This window comes from Chiloscyllium plagiosum, unplaced genomic scaffold (assembly GCF_037043375.1).
Source record: "Chiloscyllium plagiosum isolate Xiang-an unplaced genomic scaffold, Cpla_swu_hap1 HiC_scaffold_13, whole genome shotgun sequence".
Lineage (NCBI taxonomy): Eukaryota > Metazoa > Chordata > Chondrichthyes > Orectolobiformes > Hemiscylliidae > Chiloscyllium > Chiloscyllium plagiosum.
In genome coordinates, this window is record NW_028270151.1 from 57,441,420 (window position 1) to 57,468,067 (window position 26,648).

Below are 26,648 nucleotides of genomic sequence, written 5' to 3' on the forward strand. Positions count from 1 at the left end.
GTTAATTTAATTCCAAAACGCTAAGAATTCCATTCTTCCTTACTTTTGCAGTTGGAATTCCCAATTGCCTGGTTTAACATTTACTGACCAATTTATACAAATTTCAACACACCTCCCTTCAAAGTATATTTATGGCTTTGGAGAAACCGAACATCGAAGTTTCAAACATGATCTGAACTGGAATACTTGGGGAATGTTTGCCAAAGATCAGCCACCTGGTGTAAGTTTGAAACTTATTTCCTTAGCTGTGGCTTATTGTGTTTTATTACTAGCATCAAGTGCTGTGAAAAATTGAATTACCCCAGCTACACATCAATGCTGGGATTCAATGTTGTAAGTTAAAGTGATTACAATTGCTCAAAGTTTTACAGTGAAGAACAACAGAGCCCATTCACACATAAATCACAGAGCCTTGATTTACTGTAACCCTTTATCTCACCTTTTCAGGACTGTTGTCTTCAAAATTGCAAAGCAAATGACTGAATGCTCCTGTTTGATGGTAGAATGCAGGTTAATACAAAAACAACAACCTCCATTCTATTCAAAAAATATTTATGCCAGAGCAATGATCTCTACCCTGATTTCTGCATCCTAGACTAGAATGCTGAGCATTGTTGATTTAAAGTAAACTGATATTTATTTGCATTTTCACAAATACAGTTAGATTGCACAAGGGTCGAAATTATTTTTATCTAATGATTCAAATGAAATTCTATCTTCTTTTATTGTAGTCCAAATAACTTAAGTAAATTTGATGCAGGCCATTTAGGTTGTTGTTAAAGGTGCTTGACTTGTCTATTTTAAGTAAGATAATATTTCCACTAAAACAGTTGACAAAGAAATATCAAACCAGTGAATTAATGTTTCATTGGTTTATGTTGCCAATGATAATACATAAAAAAATTTCAATTGGTAACACCTGACAAAGACAATAGTGGGATAACAAATATAACTGTAGGTAAAATTGCTGGCTCAATTCCCCTCTTCCTCCATCATGAGTGTAATGGCAAATGTGAAGCAGAATTACAAATTTATTTTTTGTGTTTAATTTTCAATCTATTACTTTGTAATTTACTTTTCATAGTTATTTTTCAGTTGTCTTTGTTAGCTTTTACGAGCTGTATTTTTGTACTTAGGCAGGGCAGATTTTTTTTCCCCTCGGACACAATGACAATTCAAAGATGATTGTGAGGTTGTTAATGGAATGTGACACTTTAGCACCTTAGACTGTATACCTAAGCAACAGTATTGATGCTACACTCTTTTCAGAATATATTGAAGGTGACTATTTTGAGGATATTTTAAAATGGAATAGATGACAATTAGAATTGGTAGAGTGGAGAAGGGATAAAAATTAATGTTATCCATCCTGGAAAATTGAAGACAATGAGCAATGTGGGTTCAAAAGAATGCAGAAATGTTTAAGAAAATGAAAGGCTTTAACAATAGAGAAGATAAATGAAGTTTGTGTCAAAAGTGTGATTTTAGATAGTACTAGAGACAGCAGTGACTGAGTTGATGAATGTACAGCAACAAAAATGTTACATCTAATCTCAGATCAGAAACTCATTGACATTAGGAAAGATCAATTTAACACCCACCCTCACAAACTCATGGAAGCATAATAAATTATTCTGGGTTTGGTTATTGGAAATGTTCTTCTGAGAATGTAGAGTCATTTCTAGTTTTAAGTGGCAGCAATCTAAATTCTACTCAGGTCACAGAAAGACAGTGAGCGATGAGTTATGATGATCAGTGTGTGCAGAGAGAATGTGATTCATCTGTAGATCTCAGATGGCATTATCCACAAATAGAATCTCATGCTTGTTGCACTTTGGTTCTGTGCACTGGACAACTATAATATTCTGTCTTCATTAAAACAAAACTTTCACTGAATTGAATTTTTTGCCCAGTGAACAAAGGGTAAATAACTTATTAACATAAATATAATTTGATGACTAGATTTTATTTCAGAATAAGAATATCAGTGTCCTCAATAGTAAAGCAGTTGCTATGTAAAGGACATTTACATATTGAAAGAAACTTCATCTGTAATACTTTGATGGATGCTGTTGATTGTCTCTGACAGGAAGAAACACTCAATTTACACAGGATAGAATTTTACATCTTTTCCACTTGCATAGTAGATTATTAATGAGACAAATGGATCAAATCAGGAATGTTGGCAATCTGCAATAAACATAAAATGTTTGGAATGCATAGCAGCTATTCAATATCTGAAAAGGAACATGAGTTAATGTTTGGAATCATTTTATTAAAATTATCTGAAGGATTCGAAGAAAAAGAGAAAAGGTTCTTGTTTGTTTCATTTTTGGATGCACAGAAGATGCAGTGACGTATTATGCATCATAATGATGAATCAAGTGGAACCCAGGAATGGATTGCTATGATGTTGCAATGGCCCTCGAGCACATCATGAGTCAGGAGTTAAGAGATCAAAAGGAATAACAGAGGCCATAGGATTGGGAGTTTGGAGGCCAATGATTGGTTCAAACATCAGAATGAGGAGGGATTTGGGAGTTAGGAATGCAGATCAGTATTTGGGCTTTCAGGATCTGGGTTGGGAGAAGACAGAGTCAGGTTAAACAAGGGTTTAAAGAAGGGTTGACAATGAGAGCAGTCATGTATTTATTCTTCACTTGTGAAGGTTTCATTCCTACTCCTTCCAGTATTTATTTAGGTAAATACATTTCAAAAGTTTATTACCTGTCCTTCATAGAGAAATTTGCAAAGAGAAAGACTTTTAAACACAAGTTCTTCAGGAAGTGGTCAGTACACAACGTCCTTAAGACCCTGTGGATAAAGGAAAGGGTGGATCCTGTCATGTGGTTCCTTTAAGCAGACTGTCAAAATCATTTGATAGATTGCCTCATCACCAGAGTTTTCCACCAAGCACCAAGACATTACTTGGCTGGTGGTGAGAACAGCACTACCTGTGAAATCCTTTATGTATGCCTGATCAGTCTGTGCCACCACACACTGCTCTGGAAGTGGTTATGGAAGGTGTTGAGATTGTTACACATCTTCTTCTGGAATATGCCTTTGCAAAGGAAGTCTGGAGGAAGATGCAATGTTTTTGTCAAGGTTTCTCCCAAGCAGATCCATGATGCGTATCTCTCTGCTCTACGGTCTGTTGCCTGGATTGTACACTGAGACAAACATCACCTCTGCCTGGAGGACCATCAACTCGGTGAAAGATGCTCTTTGGTCTGCCCGAAACTTGTTGGTCTTTCAGAACAATCAGTTTTACCTCGATCGAATGTTGCAGACGGCACATTCCAAGGGTTCAGAATTACATGCTGAGGGATGTCAAGCTTGGGGCAGCTGCTCCTAAGGCACTGTGGGGAAAGACCACTGTCTGAGGTCTTCCTACTGAAGGCAAAGGGGTTTATCCAGTTATCAGAACCTCCCAGTACTTCAAATGCACGTAAATATTAATATTGTAAGTGTAAGTGAGTCAAAATCCAATGTTTTGTTTATTTACTTGAAATGCAACTGCACAGAACCGAACTGCTTTTGTGATAATGTATATATACAAAGATATTTTTCATGAATAAAGTATATTTTTGAAATAAAAAAAAGCTTGTGTGTTAAGGTTCAGGCCTGGGCTTTGAGCACATATTTTATCCCCTCAATAATATGGCAGGTGGCATACCTCCAGCAAAACATGTTTACAATATTGCATGTGACAACCTTATTAATGCTCTTAGTGTTGAAACAACATGCTTGGTATGATTGAAGTTATAAGTCATTGACTTTAGTTTACCAAAAGTTTATGTTTAGGTTTTCAATGTTCTGACTGATGCCATTGTAGATTTTGTTTTGTCCAATTTTCACTTTATATATGTTCACAGTATAAAATGAATGGTTATGGGAGCCAACCTTTTTATATGGGTCTTGAAGAAAATTTCAAAGCCCATGGTGTATTATTGTTGAACAGTAATGCAATGGGTAAGTTAAGATGTTCTTTTTTATGCATTGACTTTTCAGAATGTCATGTTAATCATTTTTAAATACTTTTGTTGGTATTAACATTGAAAATATAACAAAAGTCTAGTCTACCTTCACTGTAACCTTCTTGAACTGTCTGCAGCCATTGAAATGGTTGACCACAGCATCATCCTCCAGTGCATCCCCCCAACTGTCTAGTTTTATTCTTATCTATCTAATCTCAGCCAGAAAATCACTTATTTAATGGCTTATCCTCTTGCTAAGCACAATTCTTTCTTGTAACCCACAGAGATCCATTCTTGGCCTTCCCTTAGTTCTTATCTGCCCTTTGGTTACACCATCCAAAAGCACAGCAATGTTTTTCACATACATGCTGAAGCCAGACCCCTCTATCTCCCCAGCACCTCTCTTCACTCCTCTACAGCTGTGAAGTTATCATCTAGAGCTAGATGATCAGAAATTTCATCCAATTAAATATTGGGAAGACAGAAGCCATTGTTTTCTGTTCTAAACTCTATTGCCAAACTATTAACTTCATCCATTTGTTGATACAAATCTGCAGTTAAGCTTGTTTGTTTGCAACCTGGAGTCACACTTGAACTAGACATGACCTTCTTACCTCATATTTGTGCTGTCAATAACACCATCTATTTATCAGATTAACCATTGCTGAAACCTGTGATTGTATTAAAGGTAAGTAACTCTCATTCCTGCACTTGTTACCTCTTAACTGTTCCAGATTGTTTTTGGCTGATCTTCCACATTCTGTCCTCTGTAACCTTCACACAGTCCAAACCTCTACCCATAACCCTCTCTTTTTCTGTAATCTTCTCTAGCTCTACAATGCTTCAAGACCTCTGGATTCTCTAATTATGCCCTGTTGTACCTTCCAGTTGTAATTGATCCATCTTTAATGTCTACCTCCATTTGCCGATGTGCCGAGCCTGAAATAGCTTGTATGCACTCCTCTGCCTCTTTCCAGAGTTGTCCACCATTAAGACAATCTCCAAAACATACCTAATTGACTAAGCTGTTGGTCATTTAATTTAATATTTCTTCAGTGGTACAATATCATACTTTGTTTCATAATGCTCCTATAAATTAACGGTGCTATATAAATTTGTTATTGGTCAGAATATCAATTAACCTCTGAGTTTACATCCACATTATAAATGATAAATGAAAACACATATGGACATTTTATGTTACTAAAGAATCCCAATATTCAAAGAATTAAGTACATTTTATTTAGTTTTGTGTCTGACATAAGTAATAAAGATAATCTTTTACAATCGATACCAAAACAAACAATATAAGTATCAAAGATTACACTAACCTACTGGTATAAAGATCAAAGAATTCTTCAATGAGATAATAACAGATGATATGAAAGGAAAATATTAAAATCTTCAATTAATCTTAATTTATCTTAAATGACATTGAAAGTCATTGAAAGTAAAATAAAACAAGAGGAAATAAAAGCAAAATACTGCAGATGTTGGAAATCTGAAATGAAAACAGAAAACATTGAAGAAACTCAGCATCTGTGGAGAGAATGAATTTAATAGCTTCTCACTGAACTTCTCCAGTCATTCCTAATTACCTTTTAAAACTGAGATGCTAAATTATTCTCAATCTGTGGTATATAAATATTTTAGCACTTTCATCTACTTTAATAAGTTTGTATTTAAAATGAGGTAATGGCATTAAACAGTGAAATCAAGAATGTGACACAAATCTATTAACCCATGCATATTTAAATCAAATAATAATTGAAACTTGAACTTTTATTTTCCACCAATATTTACTGTCTCCAAGCCAAATAAATTCACTAAATTTAAATTTAGAACTCTGTAATTGAATCTTGCCCTTTTGTTTATGATGACCACAGTAGCAATATATGGCCATTAGTGATCATGCTATCCATGGAACTGCTATTAGTATTCTAGCCTGAGTCAGAAAGTAGTACCACTTTAGGACCTGAACATGAAAATCAAGATTAATACTTCAGTACAGCTTGAAGGAAGTGCTGTACTTTTGGAGTTGCTGATTGCAGATAAGACATTAAGCTGAGACAATGTCTGTCTTCTCAAATGGATGCAGAAGAATCCAAGGCACCATTTAGAAGATTAGAGAAGTCATCATCAGAGGTCTTTCTAATATTTACCCATCAATCAACATCACATAAATAGATTATCTGCATATTAGTATTGCATTTTTAACTGTGAAATCTTACTGTGTGAAATTTGCTGACACATCTCATATTATAACAGTAGGTCCACTTCAAAAGTACTTCTTTGGCTATAAAACGCTTTGGGACATCCAAAGGTTATGAAAATTTGATATATGAATGCAAATCTTTCTTTCTATGTGTTACAAGTCATATTATTACGAAACTATTAGCATTGTATCCTTGTACAACTGCTATTTTGGTCTATATCACCATGAGTTTCAAAAATATGCTAAAGTACTCAGAATAAAGCAAATTTGCTGTTGTGAATATTAATATAATGAGTCAATATCCTACACACAGGAAATGGTTCTTGCATATATTTTCAGTGAGAACTTAATGACAACACCTCATAAACTAAGAAATTGAATTTAACAGTTACTGCTCATTTAATGTTTTTTTATGATATTTCTGACTTCCAGATGTAACACTTCAACCACATCCTTCTCTGACATATCGCACTACTGGAGGAATCCTGGATTTTTATTTGGTTCTTGGTACAAATCCAGAAAATGTTGTTGAACAATACACAGCAGTATGTATCTTTGCCTTAATAGTCTGGTTTGAATTCATTTTAGTATTGCTATTGTACAAATTATTAATGTGCACATTTAAATATATTTACTGGGTAATATAAATGTAGAAAGGCAGTTTAATGATGATTGAAGATTAATTCACAAGGCAGGTTTTACATTTCTCATCTACAATAAATTTTGCAAAAGAACAAATTCCAATAAGCATTAACACACCTCATCTTCCTACAGACACGGGACTTAAAGATTTCAGCAGAATGCTGAAGAAGTACTAGCAATAAGAATACAATCTTCCACATTTCTGAGTGGGCAAAAAATGCCAGCGTGGTCAACAAATATATCAGATAAAACTTTTAAAATAAGAATATAAAACTTTTTTTTGCATTTGTGGGGGAAAGGGTGTTATGGTGGCTATTGTTCTATTGAACATCAGAAAGTCACTTTACCTTTAAGGGATCCAAATTGCATCACAACATCGCTCTCGTGATCTCTATCTTAGTTTCCATACGGATTGCAAACAGACAATCAAGTTAGCAGTCTGTTGGGCAAAGAATCAAAGGATTAGTTAGGCAATCAACTATGTGTGTGATGCATACACTGAATCCCTTTGCATGTGCCTTCTGTTGGACAAGCCTGATCTAAAAGATCACCCAAGCATAATCCCAGTATTCTGCATTTGAACGTCCCAATTGCAGCACTAGACCAACCTGTATATTCCTGATGAAGGGCTTATGCCTGAAACATTGATTCTCCTATTCCTTGGATGTTGTCTGACTGGATGTGCTTTTTCAGCACCACACTCTTGACTCTGATCTTCAGCATCTGCAGTCCTCACTATCTCCAACCTTATATCCTCCTAATTGTAGCCTAACAGTGTAAATGTGAAAAAAAAATTGATTCAATTGTAGTAATCTATGCATGGTGAGTGGATGAATTTCAATTTCAGTGCCATGAACGAATGTCTATTATCTCATTTCTATAGTTATTGACAGGGTGATATGTAGTAGGTACTGTTAACACTGTCGGAGATCAAAATTGTGTGTTGAGGGTGAACCAGAAGAAATATTTCCATATCTAGTTTCAACATACAATTCACACTTGACTACTCATCAGTAAAGCCCCATACAGCCCAGCCACTGTACAAAATAAAATGCACCAATAGCTCTGCACAATAGCTATGAAATCATTAAGCATCTTACAGGATTGATATGACTTCAGCAGGAAGTTTTAATGCTAAAATGCCTAACCATTCATCAGTCCTTCTGAATCCTGGACTTTAAACTAAATAGGCACTTTTAATCACATTTTGAAACCAAGAACAAGTTGTGAAAAAAACTTCTTTCCAGCTTGGAAAACAAATTTTAAAAATGTTTTACCTGTACTTTTTAGCTTATTGGCCGCCCAGTCATGCCTCCCTATTGGTCACTGGGATTTCAGTTATGTCGATATGGATACAAGAATACCACTGAAATTGAGGATCTCTACACTGGCATGAAGAATGCAAAAATACCATATGTACGTTACTTATATATTAAGTGCATGTATTATATCAATCTATCTAATAATCTGTCAAGAATATGAATTGTTTAAATATACCGAAAGAGTAAATGATGCATAAAAGGATTTTGAAGATAATATAAACCAAGTTATGCCAATAGAAATTAGTCTCAGGTGCATGCTAATGCAAAACCAGCAGCAGATCTACCAGACTTTTTGCATAGCCAATTGATGTAATATCTCCTAAAATAGGTGACAGGTCATTGGACTCATCCACCGCCAAACCACAACAACCCGACGGTCGGAGGAGGAGCGTCTTATCTTCCGACTGGGAACCCTCCAACCGCAGGGGATGAACTTGGACTTCACCAGTTTCTTCATCCCCCCTCCCCCCACCTTGTCTCAGCCGGATCCCTCCAGCCCGGCACCGCCTTCCTGACCTGCAGTCTTCTTCTTGACCTCTCCGCCTCCATCCTACTCCGACCTATCACCCTCACCTTGACCTCTTTCCACCTATCACATTTCCAACTCCCCTCCTCCAAGTCCCTCCTCCCTACCTTTTATCTTCTCCTGCTGAACACTCTCTGCTCATTCCTGAAGAAGGGCCTGTGCCCGAAACGTCGAATGTCCTGTTCCCTGGATGCTGCCTGACCTGCTGTGCTGTTCCAGCAATAAAGTTTCAACTTTGATCTCCAGCATCTACAGACCTCACTTTCTCCTCGACCACATATTGATCCTTAGTAGTGTGAATATAGCAAAGTGCTAAGAACTGCACTAGTTGTATAATTTTATATCTCTTTTGTCCCTCATTAGATTAAAAATTAACCTGTTTTGGAGAAAGGCTCTACATGTACTGCAAAATGTGCTTGCATTGTATTTCTGTGTCATTAGGCTCAATATGACATAGAGTTGTGGCTGTCAATGTAAATCAGGTCTCCAAACGAGGTATTATACAATTTGCTTGAGACTGATAGCTGGGATTGTTTCAAGGGGCCTAAATAATGCTTATTCTAACTAGTCTGGGTTGCTATGAAATATTTTTTTTAAAGGATGTACAATATGTTGATATCGATTACATGGAGCGGCAGTTGGACTTTACTCTTGATGTCGATGATTTCCAGAATTTGCCAGACTTCTTTAATAAAATAAGAAGTGAAGGAATGAGAACTATTATCATCTTGGTAAGTTTTGTGTGCATTTCTTTTTAAAATGACTTGAATAAAATTAATAATGTAATTTGGAGCTATAGATTTTGATATTTGTGGTTGTGCATTTTTTAATTATGCAGGATCCAGCAATTTCAGGAAATGAAACTAGACGTTATGAAGCCTTTACCACTGGAATAGATAACAATGTCTTCATTAAATGGAAAAATAGTCTTGATATTGTATGGGGGAAGGTAATCCATTTTTTAAAAATATTTGAGAGCCATTTGAAATTTAGCAATATTACAAGGTCGCTTTAGTTACCGTTGTAATTAAGACAGTTTTGCTAGTAATTTCATCCCATAAATTCAATTATTTGTATATTGTAACAGCTGCAAAATACATAAAGCAATCTTAATCTTTGAACTTATTGAATACCAATTGCAGGTATGGCCAGATATTCCAAATATAACAGTAAATACTTCAAAAGACTGGGACTATCAAGTGGAGGTAAGCCTGATTTATAAAACAAATTGTATATCTAATGATAATCTGTCAACATAATCACTCTTGAACCTGAAATATATTAATTTAATACTTATCTGAAACCATATGCTTTGACATTAATGTTTGTGCTCATAAAGAAAACCTGAAAAGATTAAAAAGAAATTCAAAGGAAGGGTCACCAGACCGGAGACATTAACTCTGATTTATCTTCACAGATGCGGCCAGACCTGCTGAGCTTTTCCAGCAACTTCTATTTTTATTTCAGAAAAGATTAAGCTTGAGTCATGAACACAGTTAATAATTAACAAGCAAAGAAAGCAGAGAAACTTGATTAGCCTGATTGAGAAAATTAGAAAGAAAGCCACAATAAGGTCCAGAATTCATTTTTAATTAGCATATATAAAGAATTTATCTTGTTTTTGTTAAATCGGTGTTTTGTGTTCTTACAGCATTATCGAGCTTATGCTGCTTTCCCAGACTTCTTCCGCAATGAAACAGTAAACTGGTGGCATACAGCAATAAAAGATTATTATGAGAGAACTTTGGAGTTTGATGGACTTTGGATTGTGAGTTTTTGCTGTTCATTTTCTGTCTCATTAAAAAGCAATTCCAAATCTCAATTTGCAGCAAAAGCATTTTACCTTGCATTGTTTTTTTAGGACATGAATGAACCTGCCAGCTTTGTTCATGGATCTGTTCATGGGTGTCATGATAACAAACTGAACTATCCACCTTATATGCCAGGTTAGGATATTTTCACTCAATGGATTTATCAAATGTGTTTTTCAAAGAGAATGCAAAAGATTTATTTGAGTTTAGAGATTGATAATCTATGTTAACTTGTCATTTAGACTGGAATCAGCTTGTCAGTGGTCAATGCAACTTTCTGTATACTGAATTGCCCTGTCAAACTTCAATATTGCTGAATATTTTTTCTAAGATACATCATTGTCGTGAACCATAATTTATTAAGTATTAAGGAATTTGCTTTATCAATATTATTTTGAAGAATTAATACAATTTCAGTTTATCCTCTGGATAGATCATCAGTTGATCAAATCAATGTTAACAAAATGGTAACATCTCTGAAATGGAGTCAATATGTGTGAACTGCAGCTACTACTTTTAATGAATTCTTCCCTTGGTAACCAGGTTGTCTCCACGTTAATGAGCAGTTTCCTGCCTGAGGTGGTAGACTTCTTGAATACACAAATAGGAGATTTCAGTGTTTTGTTGGTTGGCATTTGAATTTATAAATGTCACAAATCTGGAAGCAACCCCTTTCTCAGTTCATCTGATCACCAAACCTTATTTTGTCCAACTTGAAGGTATACAGCAGTATTTTCCCCTTGCCTGGAGGTGGGAGAAAATTAGCAAGTAAGGGCCATCATTATTGAGTTGATACTGGCAAGATACTATTTACCTCATAGATTTACTTCTGGACAAGATTGACTAAGGACATTTGTGACATGTCTCCTGTTATGGCACTTAAATGCAAAATTAACCATATGTCATATTCTCATTTTTAAGCTCTTGAATCAAAGCAGAGATACAATTCTTATTTTCAGGCACATTACTTTTCCACATAAGAAAGAAGGATTAATGTTTTTCATCGTTTTGTTTTCATTTTCAAATTTTAAAAACTTGTGAATTTAGAAGTTACAGGTAATATGTTTCAGAGGCTGAAAATTATTTTACAAGAATTCCAAGCAATGAAGTATGTGGCTAATCATTTTACCTATTTCATTCTGTTACTGCCTTTTTTTTACCATATGTCATATTCTCATTTTTAAGCTCTTGAATCAAAGCATTTGGGACTGAGTCACAAAACCCTCTGTATGGAAAGTGAACAGTTTCTACCTGATGGAACTGCAGTAAGACATTATGATGTGCATAACCTGTATGGATGGTCACAAACAAAGCCAACACTTGAGTATGTTGTAGTCGATTACTTTGAACAATCTTGTGGTTTGAAAATTATATTTGATTAAAATTTAATTGATAAAATTGTAGATGGGCTGATTTTAAAGTTTGAAAATAGAATTAGAAAAATATGTCACAGTGTCTGATTTATGTAGAGAATATCAAAGAAATACTTTGATTGCAAAACTAATGAAATTATGTACACAGAATAACACTTGTCGGAACAATTTTTACAGGCCACAAATTTCCTCAAATTTTTGACACTGTACTTTCATAACAGCACAAGTTGTATTGTGGAATCATTATGTAGATGGAGATACTACAATATGTCTAATAAGTTATAATAAGTTATAGTAAGTTATAGCACTTAAGCAAGGTAAAGCTTAAAGAAATTCAGGCCAATTGTCCCTATGCTGCATTCATTCTACTCTTCAAAATTGAACTTTAATGGTTTAAGTGAACAGCAGACAAAAGAAAATCAATAGGGCCTTAATGATATAAATAGTGTCTGATCTTGTAACAGGAAAGGCAGATCTATGACATATTTTAGTGAAGTAGTTGTCCTCAGAGCACTCACTTTATACCGTAACTCTTTCTGGTGAGAAATGTTGCTGTGAAAGCATGTAAATCGAGAACTTGGAAAAAGGGAATTTCACATTCGTCAAAGTGAAGATAACCAATGCAGCATTAAATATTTCTCGACTTGTTGACCTGCAAGTGAATGTCAACCCCAATGTCAGCTTCTTTTATGTAACGATCAATCTTATTATATCCAGATCAGATTGTCAACTTCTTCCAAATTAAAGGCAGCTTGGAGTTCTCAAGTTTACAGTGCAACCTTCTTAATCACAAGATCTTTACAGAGGGAGAAAGCTTCATGACCTGCTCAATTGGGAGATGGACCTGGAGAAGTTGATAAAATCAAAAATTAATATATCTACATCCCAAAATACTTAAGAAAGTGACATTGGAAATAATGGATGGATTGGTGGTCATTTTTCGAGATTCTAGAGATTCTGGAACAGTTCCTATGGATTGGAGGGTAGCTAACGTTAACCCCTCTGTTTAAGAAGGAGGCAGAGAGAAAACATAGTCGGATGAGCCTGACATCAGCAGTGGGAAAATACCAAATTACAGAACCAAAGAATTAAAAACAGAGCACTTGGAAAACAGAGTCAAAATCAGACAGAGTCAGTTTGGAAATACAGGAAGGAAATCATGACTGACAAATCTATTGAATGTCTTTGAGGATGTTATTTGTAAAGTTGATTGGGAGAGCCAATCATTGTGGTTTATTTGGATTTTCAGAATGCCCTCAAGGTCCCACATTAGAGTTTAGCATGTAAAGTTAAAACACATAGGATTGGGGAAGAGTCCTGACATGGATAAAAACTGGTTGGCAGACAGGAAATAAAGAGCAGTAACCAAAAAAATATATTTTTGTGATAGGCAGGCAGTGTTTAGTGGGATACTGCAAGGATCAGTACGTGGATAAGTATTTTGCATTTCCTTATTGTAACAATGAGGCTGTGGCTTTGGGGATGGTTTTGTCCTTTTTATTGAAGGGAGGTCTTACGACAGAGGACTTGAACTGGCTAGTGAAGATCTATAAAGTAAACATGTCAGGAGGCCTGGGGTCCTTTTTAAAAGTTGGAACAATAGAAGCAGCCTGGATAGGTGTGGCCAGATGTTATAGACCAGGATTTCGAGGTTTTTTCAGTTTTTAGGTTTAGCCTTAAGCAGTTGCTGTTGGAATCTCAGCAGAGCAGAAGCTGTTGGAGCTTTGAAGAAGTAGAAGCTATATTTTTCCTCTGTTGGGGTTACAGCTAGAAGCTGGTGTTTCTTGCTGCTACTGGCTTACCTGTGAGACAAATCTATTTTTCTGAATTTGCCTTTTTGCCAAGTGGTGTGTTTATGGGATGTTGCTATATTGGAACAATTGTTTAGTAATAGTTACTATACCTATTTTTTGGTTAAATTTTTTAATAAAGTTATTCCCAGTTCTTTTTTATTATATTTTACCTTTAGTGTTTAAATAAATTGTGTTTGCTTAACATAGAGTAGTTTGATCAGTCGCATTATATCTGGAAGACGGCACTTCACATTTGCCTTTAAAATAAGAAAATGTTAGAGTCTAGGCTACCTTGTTTTGAGGGGGTCAGGTCTGGTCCATAACACTGTGTGCAACATAAGAAATTGACACTGATCATGCGTAAGAAACTCGATACCTATGACTGATTCTGGTAGTCATTATTAACAAAAATAACCTTTTAAGTCAATTTCTACATATAAAATGAATACTTGCTCTGTAAACGTGATACATTGCAGTAACATCTTACTTCCCATAATGCCAGTGTTATCTTAGTTTTGCATCTTGCAGCTCACCAGGTGATTTTTCAGTGGAATTCCGTTTACATCAATTGTGCTTCCCAAGTTGCCTGAAATTTCGCGATCATGTACTGAAAGCATAATAAAGACAAAAATAGATGTATAGTTGGTAAAATAACTCCAATGACTAATCTAACTCCAGCTGAACACTGAACCTTGTGCCCATCCAATACTCTGACACACTGATATGTTCTTAACAAAAGATAAGTGCAGGCAGGTGGGATTAGTTTAGTTTGGAATTAAGGGCAGCATGTTTCTCCTCTACATTGGGAAGGCAGGCTGCTAAATTGTGGATCATTTCAGAGAACATCTCTGGGGCACCTGCACCAACCAACCCCACCACATCATGGCTGAACAATTTAACTCTCCATCCCACTCCAACAAGGATATGCAGGTCCTGGGCCTCCTCCATAGCCAAACCCTAACCGTCCAATGCCTGAAGGAAAAGCACCTTATCTTCTGCCTTGAGACGCTGCAACCACATGGGCTCAATGTGGATTTCACCAGTTTCTTCATTGCCCCTCCTCCCACCATATTTCAGTCCCAAGCCTCCAACTTGGCACCACCCTCTTGACCTATCCATCTTCCTTCTCATCAATCTGCTCCACCCTCCTCTCGAACCTATCACCTTTTCCCCCACCCTCATTTACCTACCACATTCCCAGTTGCCTTCCCCGCCCGCTCCCCCCCCCACCATTTATCTCTCAGACCCCCCGGCCCACAAACCTCATTCCTGACGAAGGCCTTATGCCTGAAACATTGATTCTCCTGCTCCTCAGATGCTGCCTGACCTGCTGTGCTTCTCCAGCATCACTCTCTCAACTCTGATTTCCAGCATCTGCAATCCTCACTTTCTTCATTAGGGGGAGCATGGACTGGTTAGACTGAGCCATCTGTTTCCATGCTGCATGAATCTACGATTCCATAAAACAAATCTCAAACACAATAAACAGACCACAGGACAAAGAAATGTAATTGTTCATATCACATTCTGAGCAAAGTAAAACATTTTAAATCAAGTTTGTGGAAAACTCTAGTTCTCAATTGATTCACTATATTAATGGTATAAACCTTACTATTATCATTCCAAATAATTATTCATTTTTATAGCTCATTACAGAATATAACTGGAGAGCGAGGGATTGTGGTGACACGTTCAACTTTCCCATCTAGTGGCCAATGGGCGGGACATTGGCTTGGAGACAACACAGCTGCCTGGAACCAGATGCATAAATCAATTATTGGTATCGAGTATAATAGTCTTATGTCCTTAATGCAACTATATTTAATACTCTTCTGTCATTTTATTGTCTGTCTTCCCATGTCTATCTTCATCAACTCACCTTGCAGGCAGTGACTCATACAATCATACTTCTACATATGAAATCATAGCAAGGACAGCAGTAGAATGACATTCCCCTTTGTAATAATTCTGCCGAGTCTGGTGTCTCATCACTAAGTCACCCTTTAGTTACATGTGGAAAGTCCTTAACACTGATCCAGCTTCCTCAGAGCCAGCTCTCCAAGACAGCAGAACTTCTAACACTCCTGTTTAGATATGTCAGCCAGGGCTCCTTGATTGGACCAGATTAACAACTCCAATCAGGGAACTTGTATTCTGACCTCATTACAATGACTACACTCTTAACTTTCACAATTGCCTTTGGATTCTCCCAGCAACCTGATCCCAGGCTTTTCCATTTTATCATTTACATGCTGAAATTTGGTAACAACTCTGGCCATACTTATCTCCTTCCTTCTTCTTCGACAGTTCCTCGGGATTTCAGTTAACTTGGTTGCAATTCAGGTTGCTGGGTTCTGAGATTGTTGAGAAGTCTAATGTGCAAAAGTAGATTATTTCACATGCAATACAGATTATGCTTGAAAATTAAGCAGATGAGTTGTCTGGAGGTGGGAATCTCCCGTCAGATTGCTTGGCTAACAAACAACCGTGAATAAGTTGCAAAATTGATACCTGATCTTTGATTCCATCCATCTCACAGTCAAACACAAAATACTGCTCCAAGATGCCCATATATATTTCACAGTTTGTACACATTGCCAGATATTCACTTCTGTAAGTCATATTATCCAAACATATTGGATAACACTCACTGAACGACTTCACTCTCGTTGAATCAGGCAGCCCTTTATTGGTGGTGGTACCTCCAAACGGGTAGGGATGGGGGCATAGGCATGGCTGCATGTCCTCAATCCCATGAAGGAGACAATGCAGTAAATCTTTGATGTGACTGAGGAAGTGGTACTGGTGGGTTAAGGATATAAAAGGTGACAACATATCCCAGCCAGGACACATGCCCATATTCCATTTCGCCCACATCTGACCATCAGCAATTATTCAATGAGTTTTGTTTGTGTAATCATGTATCTTTGGCATTCTTCCCCCTTGTTCCCCCTCCCCATCCAATTTCATCTCCCCAAGCACTATTCGACTGGAATGATATTTTTCAATGAGACATGCTAAAGTGATGACTGGAAGCAAATTTTCAGTGCAGAGTCCCTGCTGTAATAAACAATGCCTTCCCCACGTCCAGCATCTCTCACTGCAGATTTCACCACAGTAAGCAACTCTGCACAACATTCACTTTTACAAACTTAAAAAAAAGCAGTAATACACCACAATTTGATGATTCAATTCTACATGAATACATGAATACAAGACCTATGTGATTCATACTGCTATAATGCTGTGCTTTGAGAGTAGAAAAGATGATAAGCCATTTTAGGAACAGAAGCAGGGACTTTCTTTTCATGTTTCTGAACATCAGAGAGTGTTTCAATCTGAAAGAGAAAGAGAAATATAGGCAGTAGTTTATTAATTGCTACTCAGATTGTAGGTGAGAGTGCAAGCTCAGATTGAAGAGATCACATTCATGAGGAAAAGTTTCTCTCAGTTTAGCTCTGGAGAGAGATTTCTAGAGTAATCTTTACCATGCAAGTCAGATTAGATGTTAACTGGTTCAAAATGGAAAAAAGAAACAAGCCATTCTTTGGAATAACTTTTGGACTGATTCTGAAGAGTGAAGTGTTCATTTAAGTGACAGAATAAAGTATAATTGTAAGGAAGGATGTTTGTTTGCTTTAAGTTATTGAGGGAAACATTTGTTTAGTTTAGATTATAAATTGTCTATTAAATAATGTTTAGTCAAGTTGCTTTTAGTTTATTACAATAAAAGTCTTAAGGCTTGAAAACTTATCATGTGGCTTTTGCAGCCTGTTTCTGGAAGTTTGGATATATTTTTAAAAGTTGAAAGTTATTTGCCTCTATAGGGAATAAACAATGCACAATACAATAATTTTCTTTTTTGTGTCCTAGGAATGATGGAGTTCAGTCTATTTGGGATTTCTTATGTAAGTCCATTTGTGAAGCTTTTTTACAGAATACATTGCAATCTGTTTTTCATTATAATAAACAGAAATTCAGCATTTTCTCATGGAATAATATATATTTCACTAAATCTCAGACTGGAGCAGACATCTGTGGCTTTTTTAAGAATGCTACATATGAAATGTGTCTTCGATGGATGCAACTTGGAGCATTCTACCCCTATTCTCGGAACCACAATGGATTGGGCTCCTCTGTAAGTCAGTTTTGAGTTACTATGAGAAAAACAATTCTAAGTGCAAAGTAGAAAAAAAATTTATATATTCATACAATTATATTTATATAGTAAGGATACTTCTGGTATCAAAACTTAATCCTGGAGTCATGTTGCATATTTTCTTATCCACGGATGTTCCACACATTTTCCAAGGATTGGCAATTGCATGTCTTTCCCAGCATGGTGGTTTCTATAGGAGATCTGTGGCGTGTATGAACAAGGCCAAGAACCAGCAAGGATCTTAAACTGGTCAGAATCCCCTCTCTGAGCCTGCAGAGTCTGATCAATGAAGTGTAAATTGGGAAATATAAATTACATTTAAATGGAGGACAGAAAGTAAAGTGAAAGAATAAAACTCTCTATCACAAGTATTCCTCTGAAAGATTTAGATTGTACATGTTTAAAATTAATTACTTAATTAATCTGTGGTCAAATTTTCTTTGTCATATTAGTAAATGCTCATAGCTTCACGATGAGGATTAGTATACAGCATGAACTTTAACCTTCAAATTTACCTGAGGTCAATACAAGTGTGTGAAGATTACAAGTGTAAAATGTTAAAAATCACACAACAGGTTTATTTGGAAGTACTAGCTTTTGAAGTGCTGCTTCTTCATCTGGTGGTTGTAGAGCAAAATCATAAGACACAGAATTTATAGCAACAGGATCGCAGTGTCATGGAATGTAATATTAAACAAATTTAGCTTAAGTCTTTGATCTTTTAGAATGATCATATTAGTTTTGGTTCCTTCATAAGTAAATCCCAGAACTCTTTTAAAGTTGCATTCTCAAGATAGCTTTAACAATAGGTGCCATCTCAGCTCAGAAAGTGCATTGAAGGTGTGAAGTTAAAGTCTGACTGTGTCCCAATGTTAAGTCAGACTGATTCTATTTCTAAAGTGGGATTTATAGAATCTTATGTGGATTTATGCAGTTTTTGAGCAAAATAAAATGTAATACTGCAGGTACAAATTCACCTCACAAACTTATATATATGCACATGTAGGGGAGACTGAGTGAGTGTGTGTATGTGAGGGTGTGAGTGTCTGTGAGAGAGTATGTGTATGTGTGTGAGTGTAATGGGGCATAAGTCTGTGAGAGCATGTGTGTGTGGGGGAGTATGTGTGAGTGTATGAGAAGAGGTTGTGTATGAGAGAGCATCTGCATGTGTTTATGCATCTGTAGGAATGTGTGTGTGTGTGTGTGTGTGAGAGAGAGAGAGAGTGTATAGTGCCATGGGGTCACCTGTAGTGTGACATGAACCCAAGGTCCTTGTTGAGGCCATCCCCATGGGTACCAGACTTGGGTATTGGCCTCTGCTTGGCCACTTTGCGTTGCTGCCTGACCCGAAATCTGTCTTGGAGGATGGTCACCGAAGGTCCGAGGCTGAATGTCCCAGACTGCTGAAGTGTTTCCGGACTGGGAGGGAGCACTCCTGGTTGTGCAGTGTCCATTCATCCGTTGCCTCTGTTCGGTTTCGTCAATGTACCATGCCTCAAGGCATCCTTGCCTGCAGTGTATGGGATAGGCAGTGTTGGCCAAGTCACATGACTACCTGCCACGTACAGTGTCAACATGGATACCACCATTATAAGTGGGGACACCACCCACCATTATATGAGAATTATGTCTGCAGGAAATATCTTTGGTTGCAAATCCTATCATATCACAGGGATCGGTTGGAGCGACAGTTAGAGGCAATGAGGACTTTACAAGAGCAAAGGGGTGTGATGGATGGCAGTTATAGGAAGGGAGAAAAGCCGCATATACAATCAGATAGATGAGTTAACTCCAGAAAAGGTAAAAGAGGTAGGCAGGTAGTGCAGTTTTCTGTGGCTATCCCCATTTCCAACAAGTATGCTGTTTTGGAAAATGTAGGGATGATGGACTCTCAGGTGAATGTAGCATGAACAGCCAAGTTCTGAACACTGTTCGAGACAGGCTCTAATGTAATAAGGGGTACAATAGACAATAGACAATAGGTGCAGGAGTAGGCCATTCAGCCCTTCGAGCCTGCACCGCCATTCAACATGATCATGGCTGATCATTCCTAATCAGTATCCTGTTCCTGCCTTATCTCCATAACCCTTGATTCCACTATCTTTGAGAGCTCTATCCAACTCTTTCTTAAATGAATCCAGAGACTGGGCCTCCACTGCCCTCTGGGGCAGAGCATTCCACACAACCACCATCTCTGGGTGAAGAAGTTTCTCCTCATCTCTGTCCTAAATGGTCTACTCTGTATTTTTAAGCTATGTCCTCTGGTTCGGCACTCACCCATCAGCGGAAACATGTTTCCTGCTGCCAGAGTGTCCAATCCTTTCATAATCTTATATGTCTCAATCAGATCCCCTCTCAGTCTTCTAAACACAAGGGTATACAAGCCCAGTCGCTTCAGTCTTTCAGTGTAAGGTAATCCCGCCATTCCAGGAATTGACCTCGTGAACCTACGCTGCACTCCCTCAATAGCCAGAATGTCTTTCCTCAAATTTGGAGACCAGAACTGCACGCAGTACTCCAGGTGTGGTCTCACCAGGGCCCTGTACAGCTGCAGAAGCACCTCTTTGCTTCTATACTCAATTCCTCTTGTTATGAAGGCCAGCATGCTATTAGCCTTTTTCACTACCTGCTGTTCCTGCATGCTTGCCTTCATTGACTGGTGTACAAGAACACCCAGATCTCTCTGTACTGCCCCTTTACCTAAATTGATTCCATTGAGGTAGTAATCTGTCTTCCTGTTCTTGCCACCAAAGTGGATAACCATACATTTATCCACATTAAACTGCATCTGCCATGCATCTGACCACTCATCTAACTTGTCCAGGTCACCCTGTAATCTCCTAACATCCTCATCACATTTCACCCTGCCTCCCAGCTTTGTATCATCAGCAAATTTGCTAATGTTATTGCTGATACCATCTTCTATATCATTAACATATATTGTAAAAAGCTGCGGTCCCAGCACGGATCCTTGCGGTACTCCACAGGTCACTGCCTGCCATTCCAAAATGGAGCCGTTTATCAGTACCCTTTGTTTCCTATCAGCCAACCAATTTTCAATCCAATCTAGTACTTTGCCCCCAATACCATGCGCCCTAATTTTACTCACTAACCTCCTGTGTGGGACTTTATCAAAAGCTTTCTGAAAGTCCAGGTACACTACATCTACTGGATCTCCCTCGTCCAACTTCAGAGTTACATCCTCAAAAAATTCAAGAAGATTAGTCAAGCATGATTTCCCCTTCATAAATCCATGCTGACTCTGTTCTATCCTGTTACTACTATCCAGATGTGCCGTAATTTCATCCTTTATGATAGACTCCAGCATCTTTCCCACCATTGAGGTCAGACTGCTTTCTCTCTCCCACCTTTCTTAAAAAGTGGTATAACATTAGCCACCCTCCAATCCTCAGGAACCGACCCCAAATCTATTGAACTCTGGAAAATAATCACCAACGCATCCACGATTTCCCGAGCCACCTCCTTCAGTACCATGGGATGCAGACCATCAGGCCCTGGAGACTTATCAACCTTCAGACCTAACAGTCTCTCCAACACCAAATCCTGGCAAATATAAATTCCCTTAAATTCAGTCCTTCAGCCACTGTTACCTCAGGGAGATTGCTTGTGTCTTCCCCAGTGAACACAGATCTGAAGTACCCATTTAATTCCTCTGCCATTTCTTTGTTCCCCGTAATATATTCCCCTGTTTCTGTCTTCAAAGGCCCAATTTTAGTCCTAACCATTTTTTTGCCTTGCACATACTTAAAAAAGCTCTTACTATCCTCCTTTATATTATTGGCCAATTTACCTTCGTACCTCATCTTTCCTCTGCGTATTTCCTTCTTAGTAATCCTCTGTTGCTCTTTAAAAGCTTCCCAGTCCTCAGTTTTCCCACTTATCTTTGCTATGTTATACTTTTTCTCTTTTAACTTTATATGTTTCTTAACTTCCCTCGTCAGCCACAGCCGCCCATGCCTCCTCCTGGGATCTTTCTTCCTTTTAGGAATGAACTGATCCTGTAACTTCTGCATTATACACAGAAATATCCGCCATTGTTCCTCCACGGTCATCCCTGCTAAGGTATTGCACCATTGAACTTTGGCCAGCTCCTCCCTCATTGCTCCATAATTCCCTTTATTCAACAGAAGTACTGTCACTTCCGACTGTACCTCTCCCTCTCAAATTGCAGATTGAAGCTTAATGTATTATGGTCACTACTTCCCAATGGCTCCTTCACTCCCGCACCAATCAACCAAACCGCCCTGTAGCCCAACATTTCAACTCCCCCTCCCACTCTGCCGAGGATATGGAGGTGCTGGGCCTCCTCCACTGCCGCTCCCTCACCTCCAGACGCATGGAGGAAGAACGCCTCATCTTCCGCCTCGGAACACTTCAACCCAGGGCATCAATGTGGACTTCAACAGCTTCCTCATTTCCCCTTCCCCCACCTCATCCTAGTTTCAAACCTCCAGCTCAACACTGTCCCCTTGTCTTGTCCAACTTGCCCAGCTCCTTTTCCACCTATCCACTCCACCCTCTCCTCCCTGACTTATCACCTTCATCTCCTCCCCCACTGACCTATTGTACTCTATGCTACTCTCTCCCCACCCCCACCCTCCTCTAGCTTATCTCTCCACGCTTCAGGCTCTCTGCATTTATTCCTGATGAAGGGCTTTTGCCCGAAACGTCGATTTTGCTGAAGCTCCTCGGATGCTGCCTGAACTGCTGTGCTCTTCCAGCATCATTGATCCAGAAATTAATTAAAATGTTGTCAAAGGAAAATGGACTTTGTTAAGGAACAATGATAAGTTATTTTTGAATATGTTACATCCAAACCTTTGATGAAGAGCAGCTATTGGTGGAGTGTAGCCGTTGCTGAAACACATGGCCAAATAGAATGTGATGTTTAATTGAGTATATCAACTGGTGCAGAGACGTGATTGATTATGTGTGGCAATGGGCAATTTGCAGCAATGTTTGGATTGCAGAATGATGATTGGTGATGTCAACTGACCTGTTGAATGCAATGTTTGATGAAGTATGCTACTGATGGACTGCAATGGTGTGTCAACTGAAGGACTTGGTGGAGGGATGAACAGTGAAAAATGCCATAAAATAGAGTGGAATGTGGTGATCCAAGGTCAACAGAAATTTGGTGATTGGTAGAATGCAGTAAATGCTGAAATGTGCTGTCAAGTGGAGAATGTCTGCTTACGGATTGTGGGGTATTGCTGGAGTATACCAACTACTGTGGTGTGTTGGTTTGTAGGGTGTGGTGTGCTGAATATTTTATGGGCCTGGACCAGCTTTTCTATGCCAAATAATTTCAGTACTTATGCTGCTGGGTATCATCAGATGTTATGTTTGTAGAACTTACCAGATTAGGTAGAAAGGAAGTTAACCAAAATGTTGCCTGGGATGGAGAAATTGAGCTACAAGGAGAGACCAGATAGGCTTGGATTGTTTTCTTTAGAGGAAAGCAGACTGAGGAGGGACATGATTAAGGTGTATAAAATTGAGGAGTATGGACAGGATGAATAGAAAGCAGTAGTTTTCAATCACAAGGAACATAGTTTTATGGTAAGGGACAGGAGATTCAGAGGGGATTTGAGAAACAAAAACTATTTCATTCAGAGGGTTGTGGGATTCTGGAATGTACTGCCTGGGAAGGTAGTGGAGGCTGGAAACCTTACAACCTTTAAAAGTTTTTTTGGAAGAGCACTTGAATTATCATAACTTTCAAGGATATGGGACAAGTGCAGGAAATTGGGATTAGTGCACCTCTAGTGGTAATTATTTTCAGTGTAGACTCAATGAATCAAAGGACCTTTTCTGTGCTGTGTGACTATGAACATACAGTAAATCCTCCAACAAATTCCAATCTAATTTGCACATTAAAGCTCCTCAAGTGATGTACAAAGAATCTCTTTTCAAAATTGGCCTGATTCCTTTGATGGGATATGTTACCACATCTTAATATCTCTGCATACTTACTTGAAACATTTTTATCCCACTGAGCTCCTGAAATGAATGAAGGTCACTATTTACATACTTAGTTGAACAATCAATTTAGAAATTGTGTAAAATCTGATTACAAGTTATTAAATGAATTGTTAATTAGTCATATAATGTAAATAACACACACACAGTACTAGTGAAAGCTAATGTGGCTTCATATTAAAGATAATAATATTGCATAAAGAATGCAATGCATCACATTTTCCCAAATCAGAAAAATGGGAGGGTTAACTCAGACCAATTAAATTCCAGGATTTCTGAAATCCATGGCAACCAGAGACAGAAAGCACAACTAATTTGTGGAACAAAAACATCAAGAAGCAAGACAGAGATTTGTTTACCTGCCTCTCACTTTGCCTTGTCAGTAAAATAACATATTTTGATGAATGAATGCTCCATTAATTACATTATCTAAGCCTTGGAAAGAATACATGGATAAGCATGCACAGGCTTACATCTGAAGTTCTGATTCACATTCTGTTTGATTGATAGAATTCTCATAATATACTTGGAATCTGACGTCAGCATTCGGCTAATTTTGCAGACATTCAGATGTTTGTAAAACAGCCTAAATCATACAGTTTAAATCCTGTCATACAAAAATACTGGTTAGTAGCCCTTTTCAAAAATAGAACAGCGACTGAACAAAAAGCTATTTGTACTATGCAAGTGCTAGGCGGTGACAATCTTTGGGGAGGAAAAAATGAGGACTGCAGATGCTGGAGATCAGAATCGATAGTGTGGTGCTGGAATGCACAGCAGGTCAGGCAGCATCCGAAGAGCAGAGGAGTCAACATTTCGGGCAAGAGCCCTTCATCAGGAAAGAGGCTTTTGGCTGGGGGGCTGAGAGATAAATGAGAGGGGGCAGGGCTGGGGATGAAGGTACTGGGGGTGCAATAGGTAGATGGAAGTGGGGATAATGGTGATAGGTCGGAGAGGAGAGTGGAGCGGTTAGGTGGGAAGGCAGATGGACAGGTAAGACTGGTCATGAGGACGGTGCCAAGTTGGATGGTTGGATCTGGGATAAGGTGGAGGAAGGGGAAATGAGGATACTGGTGAAATCCACATTGATCCCGTATGGTTGGAGGTTGCAAAGGCAGAAGATGAGGCATTCTTCCTCCAGGCATCGAGTGGTTGGGGTGTGATGATGGAGGAGGCCCAGGACCTGCATATCTTTGGTGGAATGGGAGGGGTGTTCAGCCGTTGGTTGGTTGGTGTGGGTGCCCTGAAAATGTTCTCTGAAGCGCTCTGTGTGGAGGTGTCCTGTATCCCCTATGTAGAGGAAACTGCATCGGGAAAAACATTTACAGTAACTGACGTGTGAAAGTGCAGGTAAACCTCTGATGGATGTGGAAGGCTCCTTTGGGACCTTGGATGGAGGTGAGGGGGGGGGGAGGCCTGGGCACAGGTTTTGCAATTCCTGCAGTGGCAGGGGAAGTTGCTGAGAGGGGAGGGTGTGTTGGTGGGGGGCATGGACCTGACAAGAGAGTTGCAGAAGGAATGGTCTTTACAGAAGGCAAATAGGGGTGGGGAGGGAAATATGTCTCTGGTGATGGGGTCCATTTGTAGGTGGAGGAAATGGCGGAGGATGATGCGATGTAGACAGAGATTGGTGGGTTGGAGCGGTTCTGTCCTTGTTGTGGTTGGAGGGGCGGGGTGCGAGGGCAGAGGTGCGGGAGGTGGATGAGATGCACTGGAGAGCATCATTGACCACGTGGGAGGGGAAATTGCGGTCTTTGAAGGAGGAGGCCATCTGGTGTGTTATGTAGTGGAACTGGTCCTCCTGGGAGCAGGTGCGGTGGAGGTAGAGGATTTGGCAATAAGAATAATAGTCCTCGACTAAGAAAGGAATTAACCATTACCCATTGACATTCAAAGTCTTTTGCATTGCTGAAACACCCCAACTGCAAACATCCTGGTGTTTACCATTGACTAGAAATTGAATTGGATGAATTGTATAAACAGTGTGGCTACAAGAGTATGTTCAGGCTCGGAATTCTGTAGGTAATTCACATCCTATCTCTCTAATGTCTGTCCATCAACTGCAAGGCGCAAATCAGGGGTCTGATGGAATACTTTTCATTTCCCTGGGTGAATGCACTCCAAGAGGTTCAATATCAACCAGGACAAAGCAACTTGCTTGCTTGGCACCATGTCTACCACCTTCAGCAGTTACTCTCTTCACCACTAGCACTCAGCAGCAGCAGTGTGCACCTTCTCCATAGTATACCAAAGTTACTCAAACATATTCCAATAGCACCATCTAAATCCATAACCATAAGGTCAACAGATGCAAAGGAACATCACCACTTGCAAGCTCTCTACAGGCCACTCACCACCCTGACTTGAAATATATCACATTTCCTTCATGTAACTCAGTCAAAATCCTGGAGTTCCCGCCCTAATGACACTCTGGGTATTCCTAAACCTAAGGAGTGCAGTTATTCAAGAAGGCAGCTTATACAACCTTGTCAAAAACAATTAAAAATGGATAATAAATGCTGGCCTACCCAGTAGGGCTAAAACACCATGAAAGATCTTCAAAAGTACAAAAGAAAGTTAAGATGATGATTTGGATTCTGCCTGAATCAAGGAAATGGAAATGGAAACTAACGGCCTATGGAAATACAGATAAATATTGCTGGGATGGCTCACAGACATATCCCAGCCTCTGGAAGATTTCAATGGAAGCAGTTCAGCTCCCAGCTCCATAGCGGTGGCCAACCAAACAGAGCTATTAATTTGCCATTTAGGAGCCAGTTAGCAATGATGCCAGTACTTTTCTGCCTTCAGAGAAGCATTCCACTGT

The 26,648-nt window shown here is 38.6% G+C and overlaps 1 protein-coding gene across 6 annotated transcripts in view; it reads left to right on the plus strand.

Annotated features, from left to right (window-relative positions):
• si (sucrase-isomaltase) overlaps positions 1-26,648 on the plus strand; it is a 236,353-nt gene that overhangs the window by 176,001 nt on the left and 33,704 nt on the right. For all 6 annotated transcript variants that reach the window (XM_087993626.1, XM_087993627.1, XM_087993628.1 and 3 more), the window contains exons 28-40: positions 52-220; positions 3,876-3,972; positions 6,625-6,737; positions 8,125-8,250; positions 9,282-9,413; positions 9,521-9,631; positions 9,825-9,887; positions 10,334-10,450; positions 10,544-10,628; positions 11,679-11,817; positions 15,306-15,439; positions 17,533-17,567; positions 17,681-17,797. In XM_087993626.1, the coding sequence (XP_087849752.1) occupies positions 52-220; positions 3,876-3,972; positions 6,625-6,737; positions 8,125-8,250; positions 9,282-9,413; positions 9,521-9,631; positions 9,825-9,887; positions 10,334-10,450; positions 10,544-10,628; positions 11,679-11,817; positions 15,306-15,439; positions 17,533-17,567; positions 17,681-17,797 (1,438 nt within the window). The remainder of the gene's footprint in view (positions 1-51; positions 221-3,875; positions 3,973-6,624; positions 6,738-8,124; positions 8,251-9,281; positions 9,414-9,520; positions 9,632-9,824; positions 9,888-10,333; positions 10,451-10,543; positions 10,629-11,678; positions 11,818-15,305; positions 15,440-17,532; positions 17,568-17,680; positions 17,798-26,648) is intronic.